General features: G+C 35.9%; 1 protein-coding gene across 2 annotated transcripts in view; it reads right to left on the reverse strand.

Annotated features, from left to right (window-relative positions):
- Positions 1-462: 462 nt before the first annotated feature.
- Positions 463-27,456, reverse strand: part of MARCHF5 (membrane associated ring-CH-type finger 5) — a 47,954-nt gene continuing 20,960 nt past the window's right edge. The window contains exons 3-6 of one of the 2 annotated variants that reach the window (XM_059900381.1): positions 7,470-7,600; positions 2,553-2,736; positions 2,262-2,428; positions 463-1,485 (exon numbers count right to left, since the gene is read on the reverse strand). In XM_059900381.1, the coding sequence (XP_059756364.1) occupies positions 1,369-1,485; positions 2,262-2,428; positions 2,553-2,736; positions 7,470-7,600 (599 nt within the window). In that variant the 3' untranslated portion in view covers positions 463-1,368. The remainder of the gene's footprint in view (positions 1,486-2,261; positions 2,429-2,552; positions 2,737-7,469; positions 7,601-27,456) is intronic. The other variant, XM_059900382.1, reaches the window with a different exon arrangement.

Genomic DNA, 27,456 nt, shown 5'->3' on the forward strand with positions numbered 1-27,456 from the left:
TACTAATTGATGAAAATAACTCCAAGACCAGATCGCTGAACATTAAAAGGGTCACTACTGAACAGCTTAAAATAAATAATTGCTTTTGAAAAATGAATATAAAACTAGTTAAACAGTGACTATTAAGGTGCTAGCCTCCTCAGTATGACAAGCAATTTAAATTTAAAAATATTAGTATTGTTTTTTTTCTTATAATAATCTGACAAAAACAATGACCTTAATATTTACTCAAGACTTGTTTTCATAATTATTTCCTCACTGACTGGTATAAAAACAAAGAGCTCAAGGCCTCACCTTGGTTTACTCACTGCTGGTTTTCTACCTGTTGAAACTAGATTGTAAACTATATAAAAGCAGGAACCAAGTTTGTCTTGTTCACCACTGTATCCCCACAGCACTTTGCATAGTGCCTGGGGAAGTAGGAGGTGATCAACAATCACCTGAATAACTGAATCGATGAGAAAGGAGAGGAAAATAACTTTATTGATTTTTTGCAAATCGTTCTCTGTGCTCAAACTACTATAAACTAATTTCTAGAAACACGAATTTAAAAACCTTACTCCGGTGATGGAAGGACCTGATGTCGCTGTCTCTGTCTCTGTCTCTCTCTCACTCACACACACACACACACACACACACACACACACACACACACACACACAGTAATTAAGACTGCATGAGTCAAAATTACAATATGAACTATGAGATGTCAACATTATATAAATAAAATTTAATAGTGAAAAAGTGATCTGGAAGCCCTGTGAAATTTTACCCTACACATTTTGGAGGACATCACATGGGTTAAGAAAAAGAAAACAAAATTGCATTTGTTCAGATAATCATTTGAATGTTTACATACATTTTTGGTTTGTTAATTATGTATAACTAATTTACATTTCCTCATATTAACATATACTCCTGTTTAGCTTGTAATCAAATTATGCCAGTGAGAAAAATCCTCATAGTACCTTCATTGAGTTGCTGATTCTAAGAAAACACTGAACATGAACATGTACAAAAGAGGCCTTTGAATAAAACAGCATGTGCATTTTTAAATATTTGCACAGTTTGATCTTTACATTTCTGTCTGAAGAAAATATGAACAAAACTCAGGTTCACCATGCTAAAATAATGGTTCAGATGACTGCCATAAAAGAAGTACATACAAAAGAATGAAAACAAATCACATCCTTAGGTTCCGTGATTACTGAGAGGGTTTCCCCTTCCCTAAGTGCTTTATTTTACTTCTTAAAAATATGAGAGCAGCAGCTTATCACAAGTCTCCACTACTGTGCATTAATGATGGAATCAAAACAACACAACAGACTCATAAGAATGAGAGGACTGCAGAACAACGAGAAGTCAGTTTTATGCTTCTTCTTGCTCTGGATAATTTAGAATTTTGCGGTGTGCCTGACGTAAATATTGCTGCTGTTTGAAGTAAACCTTGAATGCTCCTTTAATGGCAACAAAAGCAATTCCACCCTAAAAAAAAAAAAATTAGCTTTTTATAATGCAGATTTAGAGGAACATAATAAAAATCATTTTACTTAAATCACAAAAGACACAGGCATTGTTGCTAATTCAGATGACTGCAAATGAAGTAGTTCTCTTTTTTTTACTAGGGGGTAAGATAGGAATAGACATTAGAGGTCAGAAAGCCTTTATCCTCTCTGAGTGATCTTCCTTCCACTTAGCTCTAAATCCATTCTCATATAGTAGAGAGAATGCCCAGGCATTATATGCAGGCTGCTACCAGAGGGGAGAAGTGGGAACAATAATAATGACATCAAACAACATAAGGGCTTACTATGTGCTAGCACTTCAAATGAATTATCTCATTTAACCCTCACAATAATCCTGAGGTAGCTACCATTACTATCTCCATTCTACAAGCACAGAGAAATCAAGAAATTTTATTTAGGTTTCTCAGCAAGGCAATGTCTGTGATAGGATTTGAACTCGGCAATCTGACCCTAGAGCAGAAACTTTTCAACACTATCTTTTGGGAGTAATGATTCACGCACATCCCAGGAGAGAACTCCCACAGCATAGTTCCCGAAGACCAGAACTACTGCAGTGGATCCTCCTCTTTTTATTGCTATTGGATGACAGCGGGGATCAAATAGAGACTTAAGGCACAGGAGCCATAGTATAAATATTTATATAGTCCCATTCTTCTTTTTTTTTTAAAAAACAAATATACAGTTCTTTCTCTTTTGCATAGTCACTTGAAAAAAGTAATATTAAAGCCACCTTACCAAGATTGTCCTTTGTAAATTAGAGTTAACACTACTGAACATTAGTTTACCAACTATTGTCGCAATAGTAGGAAAAACAAGGGCTCCACACAAAATTCGGGTCGCAGAGACATGATCTGCTAAAGGATTAGCCTCAGCTGGAATTCGAGGAACAGGGCAACCAATCCCTAGAGAAAAAAATGTAGGGTATTAGTGCTAATAAATCAGAGTATCTAAAATATTTTCGCATGTTAGGATTTGTCCACAAGATTAATTTGGTATGTTCATTACCAGCACAATTCAGGGCCTTACCTGGAAATATACTGTTCAAAATCTGTAGTTTATTTGAGTATTTGCGCCATAGTCTAAGCACATAGTCCTCCCAGCGAATCATCTTGCCTAATATCAGCATGACAGGAATAGTAGGAAGTCCAATTAAAAGGAATAAAGGATCAGCTCTCTCCATAACATCCAGACCTTCTTTATGGCCTACAACCTGTGAAACAGATAGCATTTGCTCCAATCATTTCCTCATCTAATGAAGGGTTGCAATGCTTGAGTGCAATTCATTTTAGAGGAAATGCTAATTTCAAAAGAATACAGAAATAAAAAGTTTTAAAAATAAGCTGGAAAGCTATCAATCCTGATTTATTTATAAGAAATGTCTCTCATGCAAGGGGAAAAAGAAAAGCTCCCAAGCTGTTTCATATTACATTGGAATAAAAGCTTTAAAACCCACATTGATTACATTTCAATAGAGGGGAGGGGACTTCTGGTTCTTGCTTCCATTCCTCTATTTAATTTGGTTAGACTGGGCTATAATTTTAGGTCTCATGTGTCTTCCAGAAGAGCAACTGTTTTCCTGCTCTTCCTACTAGGAGGTAAGCACAGCCAGCCAAGGGGCAGGACCGGCCTTCAGGAGATGGTCTGAAATCTCATTTCTCTTTGGCTTTCTCCCTGCTCAGTGGTGTCTGGGATTGAGTGTGATTTCTCTGGCTGGCTAAATGCCTGCTCTACAGACCTAACTCTCCTAAAATGCAATTCCAAGGTCTAGATTTGAGGGAATGCAATAGGAGGTCCAGTTTTGGCTACAGGTTCCAGTCACTTTTTCTAATCCAGGAACCCAAGGGTGCCTATCTATGGGGTAATAAAGCTAAAACAATCCTTCCCCTCTCATCTGGGTCTTGGGGTTATTTCTCAATTGGTTTAGATCTGAGAGGGCAAGAAGGACATGATTAATTCGCATGTGTGAATCTCCATACTTCCCCTCCTGGCAAAATTCTTTTCACTTGCTGATCAATCTCGGTCTTACATGTCTCTCAACATGGCCATTTAGTTGGTGAGCATCTTACTTTTAACTAGAAAATTTCCCTAAAAATTCTTTCACAGGTCTCAAATGACCTCCCTTTAGCCAAAAGTCTCAAATGCTCGCAAATTAAATATATTTCTCTGAGGGATTATTCTTGGCAGTTATGACAGGGGAGACTATTTCAGAATCCTGGGGTTTTAGCCCATCCAGGTATCACAGCTTGATATGAGGAGACTACTATAAAGGTTTCTATAGTTTTTCTGTACACACTTAAGGGTTAAACTATGAAGAAAGGATTGTTGATATAGACAATCTATATCTTTGTCTTTGTCTATATCTCTGAGAGGGACAAGGGAAAAGAAAGGAAGGAAAGGTAAGGAGGGAAGGGAGAAAAGAAGGTAGGGAAGACTAAAAGCTCCAGGGACAATATCTACTCAGGAAAGCAAACTCATGAAAAAGTAAATGGGATTTGTTTTCAAAAATGAGATGCCCTTTATGTCAGCTATTATAGCAGAGTTTTTTAGGTGGACTTCAAGGAGATGTGAAATAAGGAAGCTGACAATGGTCATGGCAAATTGAAATTCTAGACAACAGACTTGATCCAGGTAGAAATAGTTTATAAAATTATGTGGAGGGACTTCCCTGGCGGTCCAGTGGTTAAACTCTGCACTTCCAATGCAGGGGGCACAGGTTCAATCCCTGGTCTGGGAACTAAGAGCCCACATGCCATGCTGTGTGGCGCAGCCAACAAAAAAAAAAAAAAAAGAAAAGAAAAAGTATGTGGAGAGGACCAAAATGGGTGCTTTTAAAATTTCAGCTAAGGATATAGCCCAGACTTTTGTGCATGATTAATTTATCTAACCAAGATGTAACATTAAGGAACAGGGGACTAGCCTCTTCCAAATGGTCAAAACCCATGGTATCAGTATCTGATATTCTTCTGTGTTTCCAGGTAGAAATTAACAACCTCATATCTTGCATGTGAAGGGTGGTTGTTCTGAGCTGCCCTAAAGTGAAATAGTCTGGTTCACCACATTTCATAAACACATATCCCACATTGGCAGCAAAAGTGGATTAGCCCAGAAACTGTCTTTACCTATAATGCTTGTCCCATGACACTCTATTTTTTATATCATTTTATTATTTTCAATATTATGATCACTTTAAAGTTATAACTAAATGTGATTTAAATACTCCCAAAGTGTTAGCAAGCAAATTTAGAAATTTGAAAAATTCCTTTGTTGGGTTATGTTTTCTTTTCAGAATTTAGGGTTTAAAAATATAAAGCAAAGTGAATATTCAGGTATGGACTATAGTAAGGGAAAATTTATTCCTCATGGGTAGCAGTAAAAACTTTCCAACCAGGTGTCTAAGAATGAGGAAATAAAAAGGAAATTAGGGCAAACAGTGAGCAAAAGCCCATTTTCCCCACCTGTGATCAAGAGGCATGCTTTGTGCTTAAGCTGAGGCTGACCATTACATGCATACCTGCATGCATTCATTCAACTGAATACTGATTATGTGCCAGACACAGGCCTAGGTGCTGGGAATTAAAAGGTGAGCTAAATAGACGTCTTTTGGAGGTAAGAGGCAATCAAATCAAACAAGTGTGCAAATATAAATGTTAAGGAACTAGGACAGTGTAACACCTATAGTGTCATACTACGTGCTGCTACAGTCAGACTCAAGGGTAATAAATTAAAGCTGAATTAAGCAATGGGGCTGATTTAACTTTGGTCAATATAAAACCAGCAAACCTTGTGTAGGATCATGTACATTCTGATGTTATGCCCTAAGACTGAGAAAGAGATAATTTTCAAGACTTAAATTTTGAGGTTAGATTCAGGAACTGTCGAATGTCTTCTCTAAGAATTTTTTATCCATGTACAAAATCAAGGCCTATGGAATTGCAAGTTTAGAGAAAGGTTTGTTTGTTTTTCTGCTTAAGAGCTGAAAGCTAAATCTCCATAGTCACAGCTAGGCCTGCAGTTCATCAATGCTAAAAAGCTAAGAGTTAGTTTTAATTAAGGTTTGATCTTTTAAAGCACTGCCTATAGAACCCTACTTTTAAAAGGGGGGATGGAACAGCGATGAACTAAAAGGTTTCCTTAGAATTCAGGGTAATTAAATGCAACACAATTAAGAAGGGACAATGCTTGTGGGGGCTGCTCTACAGCAGAGGCAGAAGCAGAGCTGGGCCGGGTGTTAGTGTACCACTGTTCCCGGATACAATGCTCCAGCTGCCTCTGGGGCCAGCTTTCATTTCAGGAGCCCTAGATTAGGGACAGGAGTCCTAATGTTTCTTCCTTGCTGGAAGGTGGTACTGGTACGGGACACGTAAGCTCTCTGAACCTGTAAACTAGGAATAATTGATAGTATCTATGTCACAAGATTGTTGCAAGAATTATATGCATCGGTGCTTGAAAGGTGTTCAGCTAGGTGCCAGGGGAAAAAAGAATTAACCACGTTGTCTTTTCAACAAATTTAAATCAAAGGGGCCATTCAAGTTCTTTACAACGAACAGGGATTGAACCTAAGACTGGTTCATGAAGAAATAAATGGGAAAAAAACAGTGATCTGATTCCTTAATCTGATTTACCTGAACTTCAGAGAAGTCAGAGAACAAAAGGAAAAAAAATAATTAAGTGTTAAAAAGAAAATCCTAAATTCTGCTGATGGAGTAGGGGGCACGACTGCTATCAAATATTCAGAAAGATAAAAGTCTTCCAAATACTCTTAAATCACACAACAGGAGCTATCTACTGTCACAGCTAATCGCTCCCATTTCTGGGCTAAAAAAAAAAATCTTTTCAAGTGAAACAGTACATGTGAAGGTTATATCTAAATGGTAACACATAATATATATATGCATTATCATCGTTTTAGTTCTTTTCTGTCACCATTAACCTTCTTTACTGTCACCATTAACATGTTTATTTTTGTCTCCTTGCTCATATCATTTCCTCCTCTCTACCAATCCAAATTATCCTCTTCAAGGGTCAGCTCAAGACTTATTTTTTTCATAACTTCAAATGCTTGGACTCAGTGGACTGGATATAGCGCTATGAAGTAGAAAGAGTTAAAGGTAATCCTAAGAATGTAGGCTATATATCAAGTAGATGAGAAAATAATTGTAGGAATCAAAGATACAGAGAAATTATAACAGAGAATAAATTTAGGTTTCAAACTGAGGAAAAGACAAGTTTGATTTCAATAATATTGAGTGTGAAGTCATAAGAGGTCATTTAAGGAGAAGGGCCATGCTGTTCTTATAGGACTGATTTTCGGAAAAGATTAGGGTGAAAGACATAGATCTGAACACAAAACGCTCAGTTAAGATGGCTGGAAATCTTCAAAGAAGAGGTATACAGAGAGAAGAGTCAAGGGCCTGGGACTAAATCTTGAAATTTAAGTCATTCTAATTTTCATCAACAGTTACTAACTGTAGCATTGTTTCGTAATAGCAAAAAACTAGAAGTAACTGTCTAATCAATAAGAGACTGGTTAGTAAACTGCTGAAATTCTATACAAAGAATGCTATGCAGATTTCTCCATACTTTGTGAAAAGATCTCTAAAATTCATTGTTTTTGGAAAAAGGGGGTTCAGCTCTAATACGTTTCCTTTTGGGGGGAAAACTATAATGTGTGTGGGAGAACATATTTATTTTATCTTGCATATGCACAAAGAAAGTCTGGAAGAATATATCTGGCTACCTGAGGAGAGGGGAACCTGGGCAAATGAAGGAGAGGAGTAAGAAGACTTTCCCCTAGAGAGCTTTTATATATTTTCTTATTTTTAAGCCATGAGAATGTTATTACTTGTTCAAATAATAATTTTAAAAACTCCTAACAGAAATCTATTTAATCTGTTTGATCTTCATATCAAAAGTAACATCATCAAATAGAATAAAATAGTGAACCTGCATCACTGTCACCGCTCCATAAGTTACAGCTGTCCAATAGATAGAGCCAACCATTATTCCTGCTGCAGCAAATGGACAGGCTTTTGAGATCAGTCTATCTGCAAGATCCAAGACGTAAACAACTGGACCTATAATATAAAGAAAACAAAGTTTCAACACAAGACAGATTAAAAAAAAAAAAAAAAGACCACAGATCTAAAATATTTTTATGAAGTTAGATGCCCTGATGCTTTAGAAATAACTTATAAATGTAATGGGAACCTAGATTTGAACAGATTGAGAATTTCTCAGTCATTTCCATGAATAGCTGAGTTTTACTTCCTAACGCCTAGGAAATAGCCTCTTCAAATTTTTATCTTTATCAGTAAACCTAAGAGTAAAGCCTTAAACACAGCTACTTCTTATAAAGGAAAATAGTTCTCTTACTTCTCTTAATGACACTGGCTACTGCAGAATGACATGGCCATTTCAACTTGCTCTTCACAAACAGTTCCTGGCCACAATTAGATTCTATAGTACTTGGTAAGACTATCATTTCTTTGACTTCACTTATTACTTCCTTGATAGTGTGTGAAGGTAACCTAGGCTATTTTTTTGTAGTTACACAAAGTCAACCTATCTTACTTTGATATCCAATATACTATATTTAGTTGAGCACTATTCTCTAAGAAACTACTTTTAATGATCATGCCAGTTTTTATGGCATTCCAACAGCTGTATATGCCAATTATGCTTCTATTATTATTATGTGCTTACAAAGTGAAATTTGGTTATTATCTCCTCTGGTAGTTATTTGGAATAACTATACTAGCAGGAATTATAATAATTGCAATTAAGCCCGGTATAATTTAGCTCTAGAATTTTCCAGAATAGTGGAAAAGTCTTAGACCTGAATTAGAGCAAGGCCTAAAGAACTGAATATCTAAGTTGAACTAAAGGAACATGCAACCTTGACTTAGTAATCATCATATTTGTTGAATGCCCTCTACGTACAAACTATTACTTAGGACATTTTCTTAGAAATGTATAAGAGGTATTACCTACCTCTGGGGGCTTACAATCTATAGGAGGATGCTGTATACAAAACCAACTTATTTTCATTGTACAAAGAAATTCAAATAGCAATATATGATAAAATCATTTAAAAGAACAAGCATCCATCTATCCATCCAGCAATAGTTCCCCCTGATTGCTGGAGCCAGTAATATTACTAGTCACTGTATAAAGAGAGACCATACTGTGAAGAAGGAAGAACATTAGGAGAGATGTCAAAGGGACCTATGATTTAAATTTAGCATATAAACTTACTACTGTCAAAATCTAACTTATATAACATTTAAAACTATGACAAGGTATCTTTTGGGACCAAAGAGATAAAGTAAGCCTAGTTCAATGTATACTGACTCTACATTCTACATGATAGCAAGCGCTGTGCCACACATTACATGTATCATTATATAATCTCATAATGTAGGGTTTAATCCTTAAAATACACAAATTTGCAGGTTTAAGTTTATAACCCTCTCAGAAGGCACAATAAAAAGCATTTTAGTAAGTCACCAAAGATCCCTGAAATGCTGGTACTAAAAGTTAAAGCCAATAGGTATATATAAAGCCTCAAAACTTCAGCTTTCATATTTTCTATCGATAGTTCTTTAATCAGAAAATTAAAATCACAAAACAACAACTACAGACTCTTTACAGCACGTTTCCACCTACCAACATCACACCTATCTGAAGTCAATCCCCACTTATACACCAGATCCCATCCCCTCACCAACTCAAAGACACAGCTCTAGCAATTCACTTCTACCCTCCTACATCATTTCCCCCTACCCTTTATTGGATTATTTTCATCAAACATGTCATTATTTATTCTATCTTAAAAAAAAAGAGAAACACCTTCTCTTGATCCTTCTTTTCCCACTGCTCCATTTCTTTGCTCCCTTTACAACAAAATCACTCAAAAGACTCTTCTGTTTTCACTCTCTCTCTTCAATTCTCTCTTGAATCCACTCCACCAAAACTGCTCATCAAGGTCACTAACAACCCACACATAGCTAAATCCAATGGTCTAATATCAGCCTTCCTCTTATTTGGGCTACCACCAACATCTGATAGATGTTCCCTTCTTCTTCCCAATAATCAATGCATCTCCAGGACATCATCATCTCTTGGTTTTCTTTCCATCTCACCAGTCACTAACTTTTCAGTCTCCTTTGCTGGTTCCTCCTCTTTTTCTTGACCAAAGTGAGGTCCACCCTGCCAACTTCTACTTCATCATACTCCCTATTTGATTACTCTGCTCTATTTTTCTTTTTCCTAAAGCACTTACCACCTAACATACTCTAATTTACTTATTGTTTCCACCTACTAGAATAGGGGTTGAAAAACTATGGCCCATGGGCCGAATCCACCTCGCTGTTATTATAAATAAATTTTCGAGAAACATGGCCACATGCAAAGTTAGCTGACCCCTGAACAACACGGGTTTGAACTACACGGATCCACTTACACTAGGATTTTTTTCAATAGTAAATACTACAGTTCTACACAATCCTCTGTTGGTTGAATCCATGGATATGGAGGGTACAGAGGAGCTGTGGATATGGAGGGCTGACTATAAGTTATATGTGGGTTTTTGAATGCACAGAAGGTTGGCACCCCTTCCCCCGTCCAAGCCCGCACTGTTCAAGGGTCAACTGTATTTACTATATATATATATATATATTTTTTTTTTTTTTTTTTTTTTTGCAGAAAAAGTTTGTTGGCTCCTGAACTAGAATATGAGCTCCAAAGCGAAAGTAACCTTTTTATTTTGCTTATTGACGAATCCCAATTCCTTTGATTCTCAAAAATTTGCTTAATTCTCTACTGAGGTACTTATGAAAAACTATGATATGAAAATCTCTAGGCCTTCCTTTTTCATTATTCTGTATGAAGCCCAAGTTATGAGACTATTTTCTACCCAGTCAGAATCAGAATGTATTAGGAGAGAAGGTATTTTACCTGCTTCCAGCTGACCTTCTCCCCCCATTCCCCACCTTTTCAAAAGGGTGCTTGGAAAGATCTACTGATGGAGCAAAGCAATATAATTCCTAAAAAAAGTAACAGATCATTTAGATGAAAACATAGTTCCTAAAAAGTGATCAGTCACTACCAATTTTATCTATTATGAACATGGACAATAGACAGGTGTTTGAATTGTCTTTCCTTTAAAGATCTCAGAAGGTTCCAACAGAATAAGCTCAATTTTCAATTTTCTTCTGAATCACTGGGTATGAATTCTTTCTGTACAAACAAAAACAAACAAATAAATCCCCATACTTCCTTCTGGAAATTTTTTACTTATCCCTTGGGTCATATGCAACAGATGTGCTGGATTAAATGAAGTTACTGGCTGCATTTCATAATCCCTATTTCCAGTTTTTCCGGCAAAATTCTGTCTAGGCTTTTGTTTTAAGTTTATTTTGCCTAAACCCCTCAAGTCTTTTCCAGATAGACTAGTCCAAGATTAGTTTAATATTTAAAAGGAAGGATAAATGCCTAGTGGTAAACATACCATTAGAATTATAAACTGCCACCCAGGGGAGGTATTTCTGAGAGCTAAAGATTATCTAGGCAAGCTATTTGATGAATAAGAACAATCACTCAAATCCTCCGGATGCAGTCCCTCAATCATATTTTTCTTTTTTCTTTTTTCTTTTTTTTCATATTTTTCTTATTAGGAAGCTTATCATGTACTATCCTATGACTTGAGGCCATAAAAGGAAAACAGCAACAGTCATTAGCCTCTTCTTATTGTCAGATTAAAGTACAAACAGTTACGGGAAATGAGGAAAGGCAAGACTCTAGCCCTTGAAAATCTCAATTCTGATGGGGAGGAAGAAGTATGAATAAACGTACTTCACAAGTTAAATATGCAAGGGCATAAAAAGGTTTTATTTAGTATTTTAAAAAGGTATTATTGAATTTTTAATGCCTCAGTGGGCTTCATCACTTATGTTTCCAACAGTACTGTATTTACACAATGAATGGCAATTGGAGAAGCTTTGTATAAATACAAGTTTTGAAAATTCAATAATTTAAAGGGCACTAGGGAAACTTCCAATTAAAAGGAAATCTATTGTGAATTCTTTCGCACAATAAAACTTTTGTAAAGAAAATAACTACACGTAATGTTTTGGGTAAATTCAAATCTTCACATTTCAGATTGGAATGACATCAAACAGTGAGCTGAGAACTATTAGGGAAACTCCTAAGTCCATGTCTATTGAAAAGAAGTAATCAGTTTTATCTGGCAGACACTGCAAAAGTAGATTTGTTGTGATTGTTGTGTTGTGATTTAAATTCAAGTCTCTGTATGCATGGTGTTAAAGGTACATTTTGGAAATTAAGAATTAATGACTGAAGGGCAGCTAATACTTAGTGTTCAAAATCTCCTGGCACTGCATACAATCATACCCAGAATTCCCAGAACCTTTCTTGGGGATAGAAAGGTACCCTCAAAAACACCTCTGACCAATTCACGAAAAATAATTTCTAAATGCTGCCAGGGTGCTAAAGTTTCTAACACAAAACATAATTTAATGCTTCACAAGATAACCTTGTATAAGTCCCTGAGATGATAACAGCTCCCATGAACTCTGAGGTTTCTGTTAAGTGGCCAAATTTATAAAAGAGATTGCCAGACCCAACTCAAATGCCAACTTGCTAAGCCAAAACATCAACCCCACTTTCAGGTTCAGAACTGCTGAGAATTGCAGATTTTCGAGGTCACCAAGATCCTAACAATACAGTTCTAAACTTCTTTCCTTGCTCCAAGTCTTCTTTTTGTTGCACACTACTTCTGGAATGTCCTGTCCCTACTTTGATTAAATCTGTATGAAAACCCAAATTCCCAATGAAAACTAACCTAACCTGATAGAGGCTGACTAATTGTTCTACCCCACCCTGTTCCACGAGGCTTCCTTTACATACTATCCCACAAAATGCACTTACCCCTTTGCTTGTGCATAATGTTAGTACTTTATGTTCTTGTTCAATGTTTGTTCAGTTGTCTCAATATCCTTTAAGTCTGTCCATGTCAGCATCATCTGAGATTGAAAACTCCCAGGGGGCAGGGGCCATGTCTGTTTAACTCGTTTTGTACAGTGCCTAGGATAGAACCATGTACAGATAGGTGCTTAAAAAATGCTTTTTAATGATGATTGGTATCTATCACTCTCAGGGACTGTCTAAGCTACAGCTATCTTCAGCACATGGTACTTGGCAGTATATCAGGGAACTTTGGCCTGTTCCACAGGGCATTAGAATATAATGGCACAGGACCTAGCTGCAGCGCTCTGTGGCAAGTATTTGACTCAATTCATTGTTAAAAAAACAACTTAAAAAAAGTATTAATTATATGGTCCAACAACAAATGTGGATTTTACTGAAAACATGAATATCACAACCACCAATTCAACTGAGTTAAAAACACGTGGGAATTTTGATGGGATAGTAAAGAGTTTTAACTTTTAACTCTTTCTCTAGCATTCATCACTGTTTTAAACACTAAGATGCCGGAGGCTAGGTCTAAGAGCCCCAGACAAGCTCATGTAAGTTCATCTTTAATTGCTCTGCTTGTAGGTTGAGATTTTACCATTTTTTATGTAAAAACAAACATCCTGCAAACTCAGGCTTTAATTTACTTTGCTTAATGATGAAAGTTAGACATTAGATTGTAAACAGAGGAAAGGATATGTTCTTGGACAATTTTTTATTTAACCAAACTAATAATAATTGACCAAAAACCCCTCAAAACAAAACAAAACCAATGCTGAATAAAAGATTCAGAGTCAAAGTAGATGAATATTATGTCTTGGTGTATATATATAGTGTATTACCAAGAAAAGTAACTAAAGATCATCAAAGTAGTTCTTTATGAGTACATAGCTTGTGCCAAGGGAAAGCTTAAATTTTTCCTCATTAGAATAGATTAGCCCATAGAATATTTGAGGGCTGTAACGCCAACTACTAGTACTTATTAAGCACCTATTGTACATATAGCATTTTACTATCCATTAAAATAAATGTAAATAAAATTTAACACACTAGCCTCTGCCTCCAAGGAGCCTACAATCTAGTTAGGGACAAACAATAAATACACATTAAACAACTGGAAAACTTTATGGCAAAACTGACAAATATATGATAGTGTCATACAAACTACACAGATACATGTTAACAAATTTTAAGTTAAGAATATAGAGGGGGTAAGGATGCAAGGAGTTTTAATATTACTGTCTGTATGTATATATTTACTAATTAACAGAAGTGAATATTGACCTTGAAATCTATGATCTGAAAAGGGGGGCATGCCAGAAGACCTAACTAGAGGCAAAAGACTTTACTCAAAGGGTTTATATATTTTTAAAAAGCTAGTATGCCAGTAAGGTGGGGGTTAATTGATAGAAACCGTTAGCCAGATCTCTGAAGAGCATGACACAATAGGCAGGAAGGAAGTTCCTGGTGACAGGCATGCTAAAATGAATATGATATTTTAGGAAAACTAAGAATATTTAAAGTCAGAATAAACTAGAATAGAATCTACAAGATTTTGTATCTAAAGTGAGTACAGAAAAAGAGAAAGTAGCATCAATCTAAAGTAGCTTAATAGGGAGTTGAGTTAGAAAGGATAAAGAAATATTAAACCTTATTAGAGAAAAAATGTTTTGTCTGCTTTTAGGAGAAACCATGCCTAAGGTATTAAATTCTTTGAATTTCCAAATTAAAAGTTGAAAAAGTTAAGCTGTGATAAAAGAAAACACCACCATCAATTATCATTAATACATAAAAATAGATGGCAATATTAATTATGCACATACTACATATATGCCAAGGAATTGTTATTACATATTCTTTTTTCTTCTTTAAACATACCTATATTTTTCAAATTTTCCATGATGAGAATATAATTACTTTTATTAATAAGAAAAACTACTTTTTAGAGAATAACAAAGGGTTATCATAAAATTCAGGTAACCATACCCTAAGGAAAGTCAACCTGACATTACTGTTTCATTTTCTTTTCCCCTTTATATGAGAAACTCACAGTAGTCTCCTTAGGAGGCAAAATAACAAGGCGGGTAAGGATTAGGTAGGGTCTACCGTGTGAATTTGGACAAAATGCTACCTCCAGACCTCAATTTCTACATCTATAATGATAATGAAGATAATATCTACCTCAGAGTTTTTGTGAAAATTAATGCATATGAAGCTCTTAATACAGTACTTAGTGTTATACTGTACCAATGTCAGATATTAGTTCTTTCAAAAATGGCATACTAAGTTAAGTAGAATAGAACTCTGGAATAGGAGGTATAATCCAAGACAGATGTTTGAGGAAAAATTTATGGTATAAGGCTCTGGTATAAAAATAAGACTGTTTCAGGAAAATGTGAGGTAAGAAATAAAGGACAGATCTTTTTTGCCTAAAGGTCTGGAACAAGGAGGAAGAGGAAAATTCATGGTGCCAGGGAATCTGGGAATGAAGAGGGAGAAGACACCAGACTATAATTAGTAATTACTTTTTAAAAAATGTAAGATTCTGTAATTGTGTTTTGGACCTATAATTCAGCTACCAGTATTTATATATAATATAGTGTGTACCCAGAAAGCCTCACCCTACTGAAGATACTTATTAAAACAAATTTATATTTAAATCTTAGGGAACAAGACTAGATGTGATCCAGCAATAAACACAAGAAATCCTTACTTTGAAAGTATTCTAGTCATCTGCCTCATAAGAGGGTATATAAAGGAGGGCCAAAGAAGATCTAATGAGATGCCTACCTACAAACTTTAACATCAGAGGGTACTCAAAGATTGAATCATTAGGGAGTAGGATTTTGGTTTTTCAATTCCTTTATTTTGATCATCCATAGACGTTTAGATATAATGCAAAGCAAAAATAAACACTTCTCTGATGGCCAAGTGTAAATATTACTAGAAACTCTTAATTATATGAAGAAAGTACTTGAATTCTTAAGTCTATACTGGTTTTCAAGTAATGAAATAAGCCAACAATATATTTTATGAGAGCAGTCAGGAAAGTAACCGCTTGGATTTATGGTGAGTAACAGAGGGCCATGTGGTTAGAGGAAACAATGCAGACTATTCTTAGAAAGTTAACTGATAGCTTAGAAAATATTAAAAATGTAAAATTCTCATTAAATTGAAGCCATGAAAAACTTTTTTAAATTTGGGGAAAATATATTTTATATATATTTAGTACCCTTTTTCAAACAAAAGGATGCTCAACATCACTAATCATTAGAGAAATGCAAATCAAAACTACAATGAGGTATCACCTCACACCAGTCAAAATGGCCATCATCAAAAAGTCTACAAACAATAAATGCTGGAGAGGGTGTGGAGAAAAGGGAACCCTCTGGCACTGTTGGTGGGAATGTAAATTGATACAGCCATTATGGAAAACAGTATGGAGGTTCCTTAAATAACTAAAAATAGAACTACCATACGACCCAGCAATCCCACTACTGGGCATATATATACCCAGAGAAAACCCTAATTCAAAAAGAGTCATGTACCAAAATGTTCATTGCAGCTCTATTTACAACAGCCAGGACATGGAAGCAACCTAAGTGTCCATCAACAGATGAATGGATAAAGAAGATGTGGCACATATATACAATGGAATATTACTCAGCCATAAAGAGAAATGAAATTGAGTTATTTGTAATGAGGTGGATGGACCTAGAGTCTGTCATACAGAGTGAAGTAAGTCAGCAAGAGAAAAATGAATAACGTATGCTAACACATATATGGAATCTTAAAAAAAAAAAAAAAAAAAAAGGTTCTGAAGAACCTAGGGGCAGGACAAGAATAAAGATGCAGACGTAGAGAATGGACTTGAGGACACGGGGAGGGGGAAGGGTAAGCTGGGACGAAGTGAGAGAGTGGCATGGACATATATACACTACCAAATGTAAAACAGCTAGTGGGAAGCAGCTGCATAGCAAAGGGAGCTCAGCTCTGTGCTTTGTGACCACCTAGAGGGGTGGGATAGGGAGGGTGGAAGGGAGATGCAAGAGGGAGGGGATATGGGGATATATGTACATGTATAGCTGATTCACTTTGTGATACAGCAGAAACTAACACACCATTGTAAAGCAATTATACTCCAATAAAGATGTTAAAAAAAAAAAAACCCAACACAACAGCATTCTTTCTTGCTTTCCAATGGTTAGCCACCTCACTCATAAAGAAATGGAAATTAAAACTCTGAGATACCTTTTCTTACCTAACAGATTATACTGACAAACTAAAATGTTAGCCAATCTATTGGCAAAGCTGTAAGTAAACAGGCAAACTCATCCATTGCAGGTGCATATAAAATGGTATAGTACCTAATCCAGCAAAAGTATATATGCTATTCACCCCAATTTAGCAATCCCTTCTTGGTTCATCTTTAATAAGTATTCTAAGCTAATGAACTCAAAAAAAAGAGAAAGAATTACAATGTCATTCTTCTGTACCATCTAATGAAATAATAGATCTAGAGGCAATGAATAAAAAAAATATCAATCTCTGCTAAAACCAGTAGGTGGAAACTGACAGGGAATTCTATTGGATGTATCAGGTTGATAACACCTGTATCCACTGATCAGTCTTATCATAAAAAAAGATAACTATACATCTTTCCAGCTTTATTATTATTGACATAACATATATGTTTAAGGTGTAGAATGTGATAATTTGATAATATATATTGAGAAATGATCACCACAATAAGGTTAGTTAACACTTCAATCCTCTTACATAATTACCATCTTTGTGGTGCTAACACTTAAGGTCTACTTTTTTAACCTTCATTTATATAATACAGTGCTAATTATGGTCACCATATTGTACATTAATCTCTAGAACTGATTCATCTTTTAAATGGAAGTTTGTAGCCCTTGACCAACATTTCCCAATATTCCCCAACCCCCAGCCCCAACCATTCTACTATTTGAGTTTGGATATTTTAGAGTCCACATATAAGTGAGAACATATAGTATTTGTCTTTCTCTGACTTATTTCGCTTAGCACAATGCCCTTAAGATCTACCCATGTTCTTGCAAAAGGCAGGGTTTCCTTTTATTTTTTTTAAAAAAGGCTGAATATTCTACTGTATATATACACACATTTTCTTTATCCATTCATCCGTCAATGGACACTTAGGTTGTTTCCATGTCTTGGCTATTGTGAATAATGCTGCAGTGAACATGGGGGTGTAGGTATCTCTTCCAGACAGTGATTTCATTCCTTCAGATATCTACTCAGAAGTGGGATTGCTGGATCACATGATAGTTAAAAAACTTTTTTTGAGTAATCTCCATATAATTTTTCATAGTGGCTGTACCAATTAATATCCCCACAAACAGTGCACACAGTACCCTTTTCTCCACAGCCTTGTTAACACTTGTTGTCTATTGTCTTTTTGTTAATAGCTATTCTAACAGATGTGAGGTAACATCTCACTGTGGTTTTGATTTCCATTTCCCCAATGATTAGTGATGTTGAGCATCTTTTCATGCATCAGTTGACCATTTGTATGTCTTCTACAGAAAATTTTCTATTCAAGATTTTAACCCATTTTTAAATCAGATTGTGTATGGATTTTATTCTTGGATATTGAGTTGTATAAATTCCTTATATTTTGGATATTAATCCCCTATCAGACAGATGATTTACAAGTATTTTCTCATTCCATAGGTTACCTTTTCATTTTGCTAATTGTTTTTTTTGCTGTGCAAAAGCTCTTTAGTTTGATATAGTCCAACTTGTTTATTTCTGCTTTTGTCGCTTGTGCTTTTGGTGTCATATCCAAAACATCATTGCCAAGATCAATGTCAAGGAGACTTTCCTATATTTTATTCTAGAACGTTTATAGTTTCTGGTCCTAAATTTAAATCTCTAATCCATTTTGAGTTAATTTTTGTGAGTGGAATAAGACAGGGGCCAGTTTCAGTCTTTTGCATGTAACAATTCAGTTTTCCCAACGTCACTTACTGAAGAAACTTCCCTGAGTATTCTTGGCTCCCTTGTCAAATATTAGTTGAACATATATGTGTGGGTTTAATTCTGGGCTCTCAACTCTGTTCCACTGGCCTACGTGTCTTTTTACACTAGTACCATATTGCTTTATTATAGCTTTGTAATAAAGTTTAAATCAGTAAATGTGATGTCACCTGCTTTGTTCTTCTTTCTCAGGATTGCTTTGGCTATTTGCGGTCTTTTGTAGTTCCACACAATTTTAGGATTATTTTTCCTAATTCTGTAAAAAATGCCATTGGACTTTCAGGGATTACATTGAATATATAGATGGCTTTGGGTAGTATGGACATTTTAACAGTATTAATTCTGCCAATCCATGAATATGAGATAGCTTTTCATTTATTTGTGTCTTCTTTAATTTCTTGCATCAATGTTTTGAAATTTTGTTTTACTCCTAAGTATTTTATTATTTTTGGTATTATAAATGGGATTATTTTATTTCTTTTTCAGATAGCTTAGTGTATATATAGAAACACAACTGATTTTTTTGTTGATTTTGTATCCTGCAACTTTACTGAATTCATTTATTAGTTCTAACAGGCTTTTGGTGGAGTCTTTAGGATTTTCTATATATAAGATCATATCATCTCCAAGCAAAGACAATTTTACTTCTTTCTTTTGGATTCAGATGTCTTTTATTTCTTTTTCTTGACTAACTGCTCTGGGTAGGACAGGAGTGGTGAGAACAGACACCCTTGTCTTGTTCTTGATCTTAGTGGGTACACTGCGTATGATGTTAGCTGTGAGCTTGTCATATACAGCCTTTATGACGTTGAGGTACGTCCTTCTATACCCAATTTGTTGAGAGTTTTTATCATGAAAGGATGTTGAATTCTGTCAAATGCTTTTCTGCATCCTGCAGATAATGAGATGCAGAGATAATAAGATTTTTATCTTTCATTCTATTAATGTGGTGTATCACACTGATTGATATGCAGATATTGAACCATCCTTGCATCCCAGGGATAAATCCCACTTGATCATGGTGTATGATGCTTTAATATGCTGTTGGATTTGTTTTGCTAATATTTTGTTGAGAATTTTTTCATCTATATTCATCAGGGATATTGGCTTGTAGTTTTCTTATAGTGTCTGTATCTGGCTTTGGTATCAGGGTAATGCTGGCCTCATAAAATGAGTTTGGGAATGTTCCCTCCTCTTTAATTTTAAAGAGTCTGAGAAGGACTGGCATTAATTCTTCCTTAAGTGTTTGGCGGAATTCACCAGTGAAACCATCTGGTCCTGGGTTTTTCTTTGTTGGGAGTTTTATGATCTCCTTAGTTGTTATTGGTCTGTTCACATTTTTTATTTCTTCATGATTCAGTCTTTGTATGTTTTATGTTTCTAGGAATTTATCCTTTACTTCTAGGTTACCCAATTTGTTGGCATACAACTGCTCACAGTACTTTCTTAAGATCCTTTGTATTTCTGGGACTTCCCTGGTGGCGCAGTGGTTAAGAATCCACCTGCCAATGCAGGGGACACGGCCTGGCCCGGGAAGATCCCACACGCCGAGGAGCAACTAAGCCCGTGTGCCACAACTACTGAGCCTGCGCTCTAGAGCCCGCGAGCCACAACTACTGAGCCCACGTGCCACAACTACTGAAGCCCGTGCACCTAGAGCCCGTGCTCCGCAACGAGAAGCCACTGCAATAAGAAGCCTGCGCACCGCAACAAAGAGTAGCCCCCACTTGCCGCGAATAGAGAAATCTCGCGCGCAGCAACGAAGACTCAACACAGTCAAAAAAAAAAAAAAAAGTACAGGGGAAAATATAGTATCACAGGAAAAAGCATTTCAATCCAGAAGATGATCAACTAAAGGGGAAAAAAAAGAGAAAAAGGACAAATAGAATGCATGAAATTTGACAGAAAAAACCCAACTATATGAGTATCACAATAAGTTTACACTTATTTACAAAAGAATTCAGAAGAACTGAAAATAAAAGGATGAGAAAAGATAAGCAAATGCAAAAACATCAAAAAAAGCTGGTATGAAAGGGGGAAAAAAAGAGTAACTTTACAGTGAAAAAACCTGACAAACATAACCTTACTGAGATGATCAAGGTCAGTATCATGAGTGATAAGTAATATTGATAGTATGTGCCTGGGATGTGATGTGATGAAAATGGCACTTCATCTCTGTGGTCTTGTAACCCAAAACTCATAACACCAGTAGATAATGGGAAAAACATCAGACAGATCCGAATTGTGAGACATTCTGTAAAACATCTAACCAGTATTCCTCAAAACCGTCAAGGTCAACAAAAACAAGGAAAGTCTGAGAAGCTGTTACAGCCAAGAGGAGCATTAAGGAGACATGACTAAATGTAATATAATATCCTGAACAGGATCCTGGAACAGAATAAGGACATTAGGGAAAAATTAAGAAAACCTGAGTAAAGTATGGACTTCAGTTAATAATATCAGTACTGGTACATTAATTATAACAAATGTGTACAATACTACATAAGATGTTAATAACAGAAGAAACTGGATATGGGATATTTGGGAACTCTCTGTACTATCTTTGAAATTTTTCTGTAAATTAAAAATTGTCCTAAAATAACAAATCTATTTTTAAAAATCTGGTATAGCTATATTTTCATTCTACAGTTGGCCCTCCAAATCTTTGGGTTCTGCATCTGCATATTCAACCAACTGAAGAATGAAAATATCTAGGGGGAGAAAATTCCAGAAAGTTTCCCAAAGCAAAACTCAAAGTTGCTGCACACCAGCAACAACTTACCATTTACACCGTATTAGAATATTATGAGTAATCTAGAGATGATTTAAAGTATATAGTAAGGGGACTTCCCTGGTGGTGCGGTGGTTAAGAATTCACCTGCCAATGCAGGGGACACAGTTTTGATCCCTGGTCCAGGAAGATCCCACATGCTGTGGAGCAACTAAGCCCGCGTGCCACAACTACTGAAGCCTGCGCGCCTAGAGCTCATGCTCCGCAACAGGAGAAGCCACCGCAAGGAGAAGCCTGCGCACCGCAACGAGTAGCCCCCGCTCGCCACAACTAGAGAAAGCCTGCGTGCAGCAATGAAGACCCAACGTGGCCAAAAATAAATAAATAAAATAAAATAAAATAAAGTATATAGTAGTATGTGCATAAATTATATGCAAATACTATGCCATTTTATATAAGGGACTTGAGCATCCATGGATTTTGGTATCTGCAGGGGTCCTGGAACCAACCTCCCGCAGATACCGAGGGGCAACTGTATTCTATATTATCATGTCTATATTATATAGAAGTTTAAGATACACACAAAAAATTCTTATAGATAAAATAGTCATTACTTAATGATAAAAAGTTGAAATCACCAGGATATTTTATCTCTAAACCTGAGGGATAGGTAAATGGATGATAGTTTATTAGTCATTATTCCTCATATGTAGTTATATATTCTTTCTCAACAAATGAAATTTCATAATAGAAGAAAAAACCTTAGTGAACATTCTGCTGAGCTTTGATCAATGCTAAGGCAGCAGATATAATTAGTTCTGTATATTGACAGCAGCATGTTGGTAAAGGCAATGGAAAAGCAGGCACTCCAATGCACTGTTGGGAAGATTAAACAGACATAATCTCTACAAAAGCCAATTTGATGATGTCTATTAATGTTATAACTGCACATACCCTTTGACTTATAGCAATTCCACTCTAGTCATTTTGCACATGTGTAAAATTATTTTACACAGTTGTTTATGACAGCACTCTTTGTAGTAGTAAAAGATTACAAACGGACTATATGTCCATCATTGGGAAACTGGTTATATAACCATACATTTATGTAACAGAATACTATACAACTACAAAGAAAAAGAAAGCTCTTTATACACTAATATAAAATGGTATCTACCATATATTGCTAAGAAAAAAAAAAGGAAGCATAGAACATGATGTATAGTATACTAGTCTAGAATATATTAACATATAAACTAATTGTGCTCAATATTCTGTTTGCCTCTCCAAATTTACTCCTCCTCTTTCTCCACCCTGCTTTGTACATTGGGAGGCTGACTAAACAAACTGCATCCTTTAGGTAACCTTCCCCTCTAGCTACTGATGTGCTTTGGCAATTTAAAATCCTGGCTCCTTACTTGCTAGAAACCCATGGTATTCCGTTAAATAAATTTGCCAAGTCTGCTTCCTTAACTGTAGAATAAGGACACTATCTATTGTGTAGAGCTTTTGAGAAGCTTAAAATAATATAGGCAAACTGATTGACATAGTGCCTGGCAAAGAGTCAGTGCCTGTTAGGAAGTGATAGCTACTGATATCACTGTTAATATTATTAAAAGAAAATACTATAAAATAAAATAGTAACAACTATTAATTTTATTTGCTAGATTTTCTAGGAAAGGTTTCTCCCAGGAATCATTCCTCATCATCCCTAGTGAATATCTTTTCCTTCTAAGCTTTACACTCCACTTAACATTTGACAACCAGTTTTTGAGGGTAATTGTTAGTTATCTTCCTCTCTACACAGAAGTTTGAATTAATGCTTAGTTGAGAACAATGAAGAAATAAAAAACAAAGCTGTAATAAAATTTAACTTGAAAGTAATCTAAGAATTTACATAAAGAGTGGAAGTGGCAACATTGATATCAGTTAAAATCAACTTTAAGACAAAAAGTGTTACTAGAAACAAAGAAGGACATTCTATGATGGTAAAAGGGACAATCCATCAGAAAGACGTAACAATTAGGAACATTTATGCACATAACAACAGTCCAAAATAAATGAAGCAAAAATGGGCAGAACTGGAGAAGCAGACAATTCAACAATAGCTGTAGACTTCAACAGTCCACTTTCAATGAATAGGTAAAAGAACGACAAGGAAATAGAAGACTTCAAAATTCTATGAGTCAACTAGATATTTATATCACACTCTACCACCACCACCACCACCACCACCACCAGAACACACATCTTCCCAAGTACACATGGAACATTTGCAAGTATAAAGCTTGCTAGGCCATAAAACAAGCCTTAATCATTTAAAAGAACAGATAGCAAAGTATGTTCTTTGATCACAATGGAATGAAATTAGAAATCAATAAGAGAAGGGCATTTGGGAAATTTACAAGTATGTGAAAATTAAACAACACACTCCTGAATAATCAACAGGTCAAAGCAGAAATCCAAGCAGTGCTTAGAGAGAAATTTATAGCTGTAAATGACTACATTAAAAAAGAAGAAAGATCAAGAGAATGAGAAGACAAGCTACAGACTGGGAAAAAATATTTGCAAAAGATATACCTGATAAAGAACTGTTATCCAAAATACACAAAGAACATTTAAAACTCAACAATAAGAAAACTGATGTTAAAAACGATCAAAAGACTTAACAGACACCTCATCAAAGAAGACATGACTTTTTTTTTTAACATCTTTATTGGAGTATAACTGCTTTACAATGGTTAGTTTCTGCTTTATAACAAAGTGAATCAGTTATACATATACATATATCTGCATATCTCTTCCCTCTTGCATCTCCCTCCCTCCCACCCTCACTATCCCACCCCTCTAGGTGGTCACAAAGCACCTAACTGATCTCCCTGTGCTATGCGGCTGCTTCCCACTAGCTATCTATTTTACATTTGGTAGTGTATATATGTCCATGCCACTCTCTCACGTTGTCCCATCTTACCCTTCCCCCTCCCCCTATCCTCAAGTCCATTCTCTAGTAGGTCTGTGTCTTTATTCCCGACTTGACCCTAGGTTCTTCACGACCACTTTTTTTTTGTTTTATAGATTCCATATATATGTGTAAGCATACGATATTTGTTTTTCTCTTTCTGACTTACTTCACTCTGTATGACACACTCTAGGTCCATCCACCTCACTACAAATAACTCCATTTTGTTTCTTTTTATGGCTGAGTAATACTCCATTGTATATATGTGCCACATCTTCTTTATCCATTCATCTGTTGATGGACACTTAGGTTGCTTCCATGTCCTGGCTATTGTAAATAGAGCTGCAATGAACATTTTGGTACATGACTCTTTTTGAATTATGGTTTTCTCAGGGTATATGCCCAGTAGTGGGATTGCTGGGTTGTATGGTAGTTCTATTTTTAGTTTTTTAAGGAACCTCCATACTGTTCTCCATAGTGGCTGTATCAATTTACATTCCCACCAACAGTGCAAGAGGGTTCCCTTCTCTCCACACCCTCTCCAGCATTTATTGTTTGTAGATTTTTTGATGATGGCCATTCTGACTGGTGTGAGGTGATACCTCATTGTAGTTTTGATTTGCATTTCTCTATTGATTAATGATGTTGAGCATTCTTTCATGTGTTTGTTGGCAATCTGTATATCTTCTTTGGAGAAATGTCTATTTAGGTCTTCTGCCCATTTTTGGATTGGGCTGTTTGTCTTTTTCATAATGAACTGCATGAGCTGCTTGTAAATTTTGGAGATTAATCCTTTGTCAGTGGCTTCATTTGCAAATATTTTCTCCCATTCTAAGGGTTGTCTTTTGGTCTTGTTTATGGTTTCCTTTGCTGTGCAAAAGCTTTTAAGTTTCATTAGGTCCCATTTGTTTATTTTTGTTTTTATTTCCATCTCTCTAGGAGGCGGGTCAAAAGGGATCTTGCTGTAATTTATGTCATAGAGTGTTCTGCCTATGTTTTCCTCTAAGAGTTTGATAGTGTCTGGCCTTACATTTAGGTCTTTAATCTATTTTGAGTTTATTTTTGTGTATGGTGTTAGGGAGTGTTCTAATTTCATACTTTTACATGTACCTGTCCAGTTTTCCCAGCACCACTTATTGAAGAGGCTGTCTTTTCTCCACTGTATATTCTTGCCTCCTTTATCAAAGATAAGGTGACCATATGTGTGTGGGTTTATCTCTGGGCTTTCTATCCTGTTCCATTGATCTGTATTTCTGTTTTTTTGTGCCAGTACCATACTGTCTTGATTACTGTAGCTTTGTAGTATAGTCTGAAGTCAGGGAGCCTGATTCCTCCAGCTCTGTTTTTTGTTCTCAAGATTGCTTTGGCTATTCGGGGTCTTTTGTGTTTCCATACAAACTGTGAAATTTTTTGTTCTAGTTCTGTGAAAAATGCCAGTGGTAGTTTGATAGGGATTGCATTGAATCTGTAGATTGCTTTGGGTAGTAGAGTAATTTTCATAATGTTGATTCTTCCAATCCAAGAACATAGTATATCTCTCCATCTATTTGTATCATTTTTAATTTCCTTCATCAGTATCTTATAATTTTCTGCATACAGGTCTTTTGTCTCCTTAGGTAGGTTTATTCCTAGATATTTTATTCTTTATGTTGCAATGGTAAATGGGAGTGTTTTCTAATTTCATTTTCAGATTTTTCATCATTAGTGTATAGGAATGCCAGAGATTTCTGTGCATTAATTTTGTATCCTGCTACTTTACCAAATTCATTGATTAGCTCTAGTAGTTTTCTGGTAGCATCTTTAGGATTCTCTATGTATAGTATCATGTCATCTGCAAACAGTGACAGCTTTACTTCTTCTTTTCCGATTTGGATTCCTTTTATTTCTTTTTCTTCTCTGATTGCTGTGGCTAAAACTTCCAAAACTATGTTGAATAACAGTGGTGAGAGTGGGCAACCTTGTCTTGTTCCTGATCTTCGTGGAAATGGTTTCAGTTTTTCACCACTGAGGACAATGTTGGCTGTGGGTTTGTCATATATGGCCTTTATTATGTTGAGGAAAGTTCCCTCTATGCCTACTTTCTGCAGGGTTTTTATCATAAATGAGTGTTGAATTTTGTTGAAAGCTTTCTCTGCATCTATTGAGATGATCATATGGTTTTTCTCCTTCAATTTGTTAATATGGTGTATCAAATTGATTGACTTGCGTATATTGAAGAATCCTTGCATTCCTGGGTGTTTGTAGATTTTTTGATGATGATCATTCTGACAGGTGTGAGAAGGACATAAGACTCTTAATAAGCATATGAAAAGACACTCAACATCTATGTTATTAGGGAATAGCAAATTAAAACTGGTGGTGCAGTGGTTAAGAATCCGCCTGCCAATGCAGGGGACACGGGTTTGAGCCGTGGTCCGGGAAGATCCCACATGCCATGGAGCAGCAAAGCCCGTGCGCCACAACTACTGAGCCTGAGCTCTAGAGCCTGTGAACCACAACTACTGAGACTGCGTGCCACAATACTGAAGCCCTCACACCACAAAGAGTAGCCCCCACTTGCCACGACAAGAGAAAACCCACGTGCAGCAACAAAGACCCAATGCAGCCAAAAATTAATAAATAAATTTAAAAAATAAATAAATAAATAAAAAATAAAACAATGAGATATAAATGGCTAAATCCAAAACACTGACAAAAGCAAGTGCTGCAAGGATATAGAGCAACAGGAACTTACTGCTGGTCGGAATGCAAAATGTACAGCCACTCTGAAAGACAATTTGGTAGTTTCTTACAAAACTAAACATACTCTTACCATATGATCCAGCAATTTACGCTCCTTGTTATTAACCTAAATAAGCTGAAAATATATGTCCAGACAAAAACTTGCACACAGATGTGTACTGCAGCTTTATTTGTAACTGCCAAAACCTGGAAGCAACAAGATGCCCTTCAGTAGGAGAATGGATAAATAAGCTGTGGTATGTCCAGACAATGGGATATGATTCAGTATTAACAAGAAATGAACTATCAAGCCATGAAAGACATGGAGAAACTTTAAATATATTTACTAAGTGAAAGAAACCAATCTGAAAAGGCTACATACTGTATGATTCCAGCTATATGACATTCTGAAAAAGGCAAGACTATGAAGACAGTAAAAAGATCATTGGTTGCCAGGGTTTAGGGAGGAGGATGGGATGAATAGGAGGATATATTCACAGTAT

This window comes from Balaenoptera ricei, chromosome 16 (genome assembly GCF_028023285.1).
Source record: "Balaenoptera ricei isolate mBalRic1 chromosome 16, mBalRic1.hap2, whole genome shotgun sequence".
Classification (NCBI taxonomy): domain Eukaryota; kingdom Metazoa; phylum Chordata; class Mammalia; order Artiodactyla; family Balaenopteridae; genus Balaenoptera; species Balaenoptera ricei.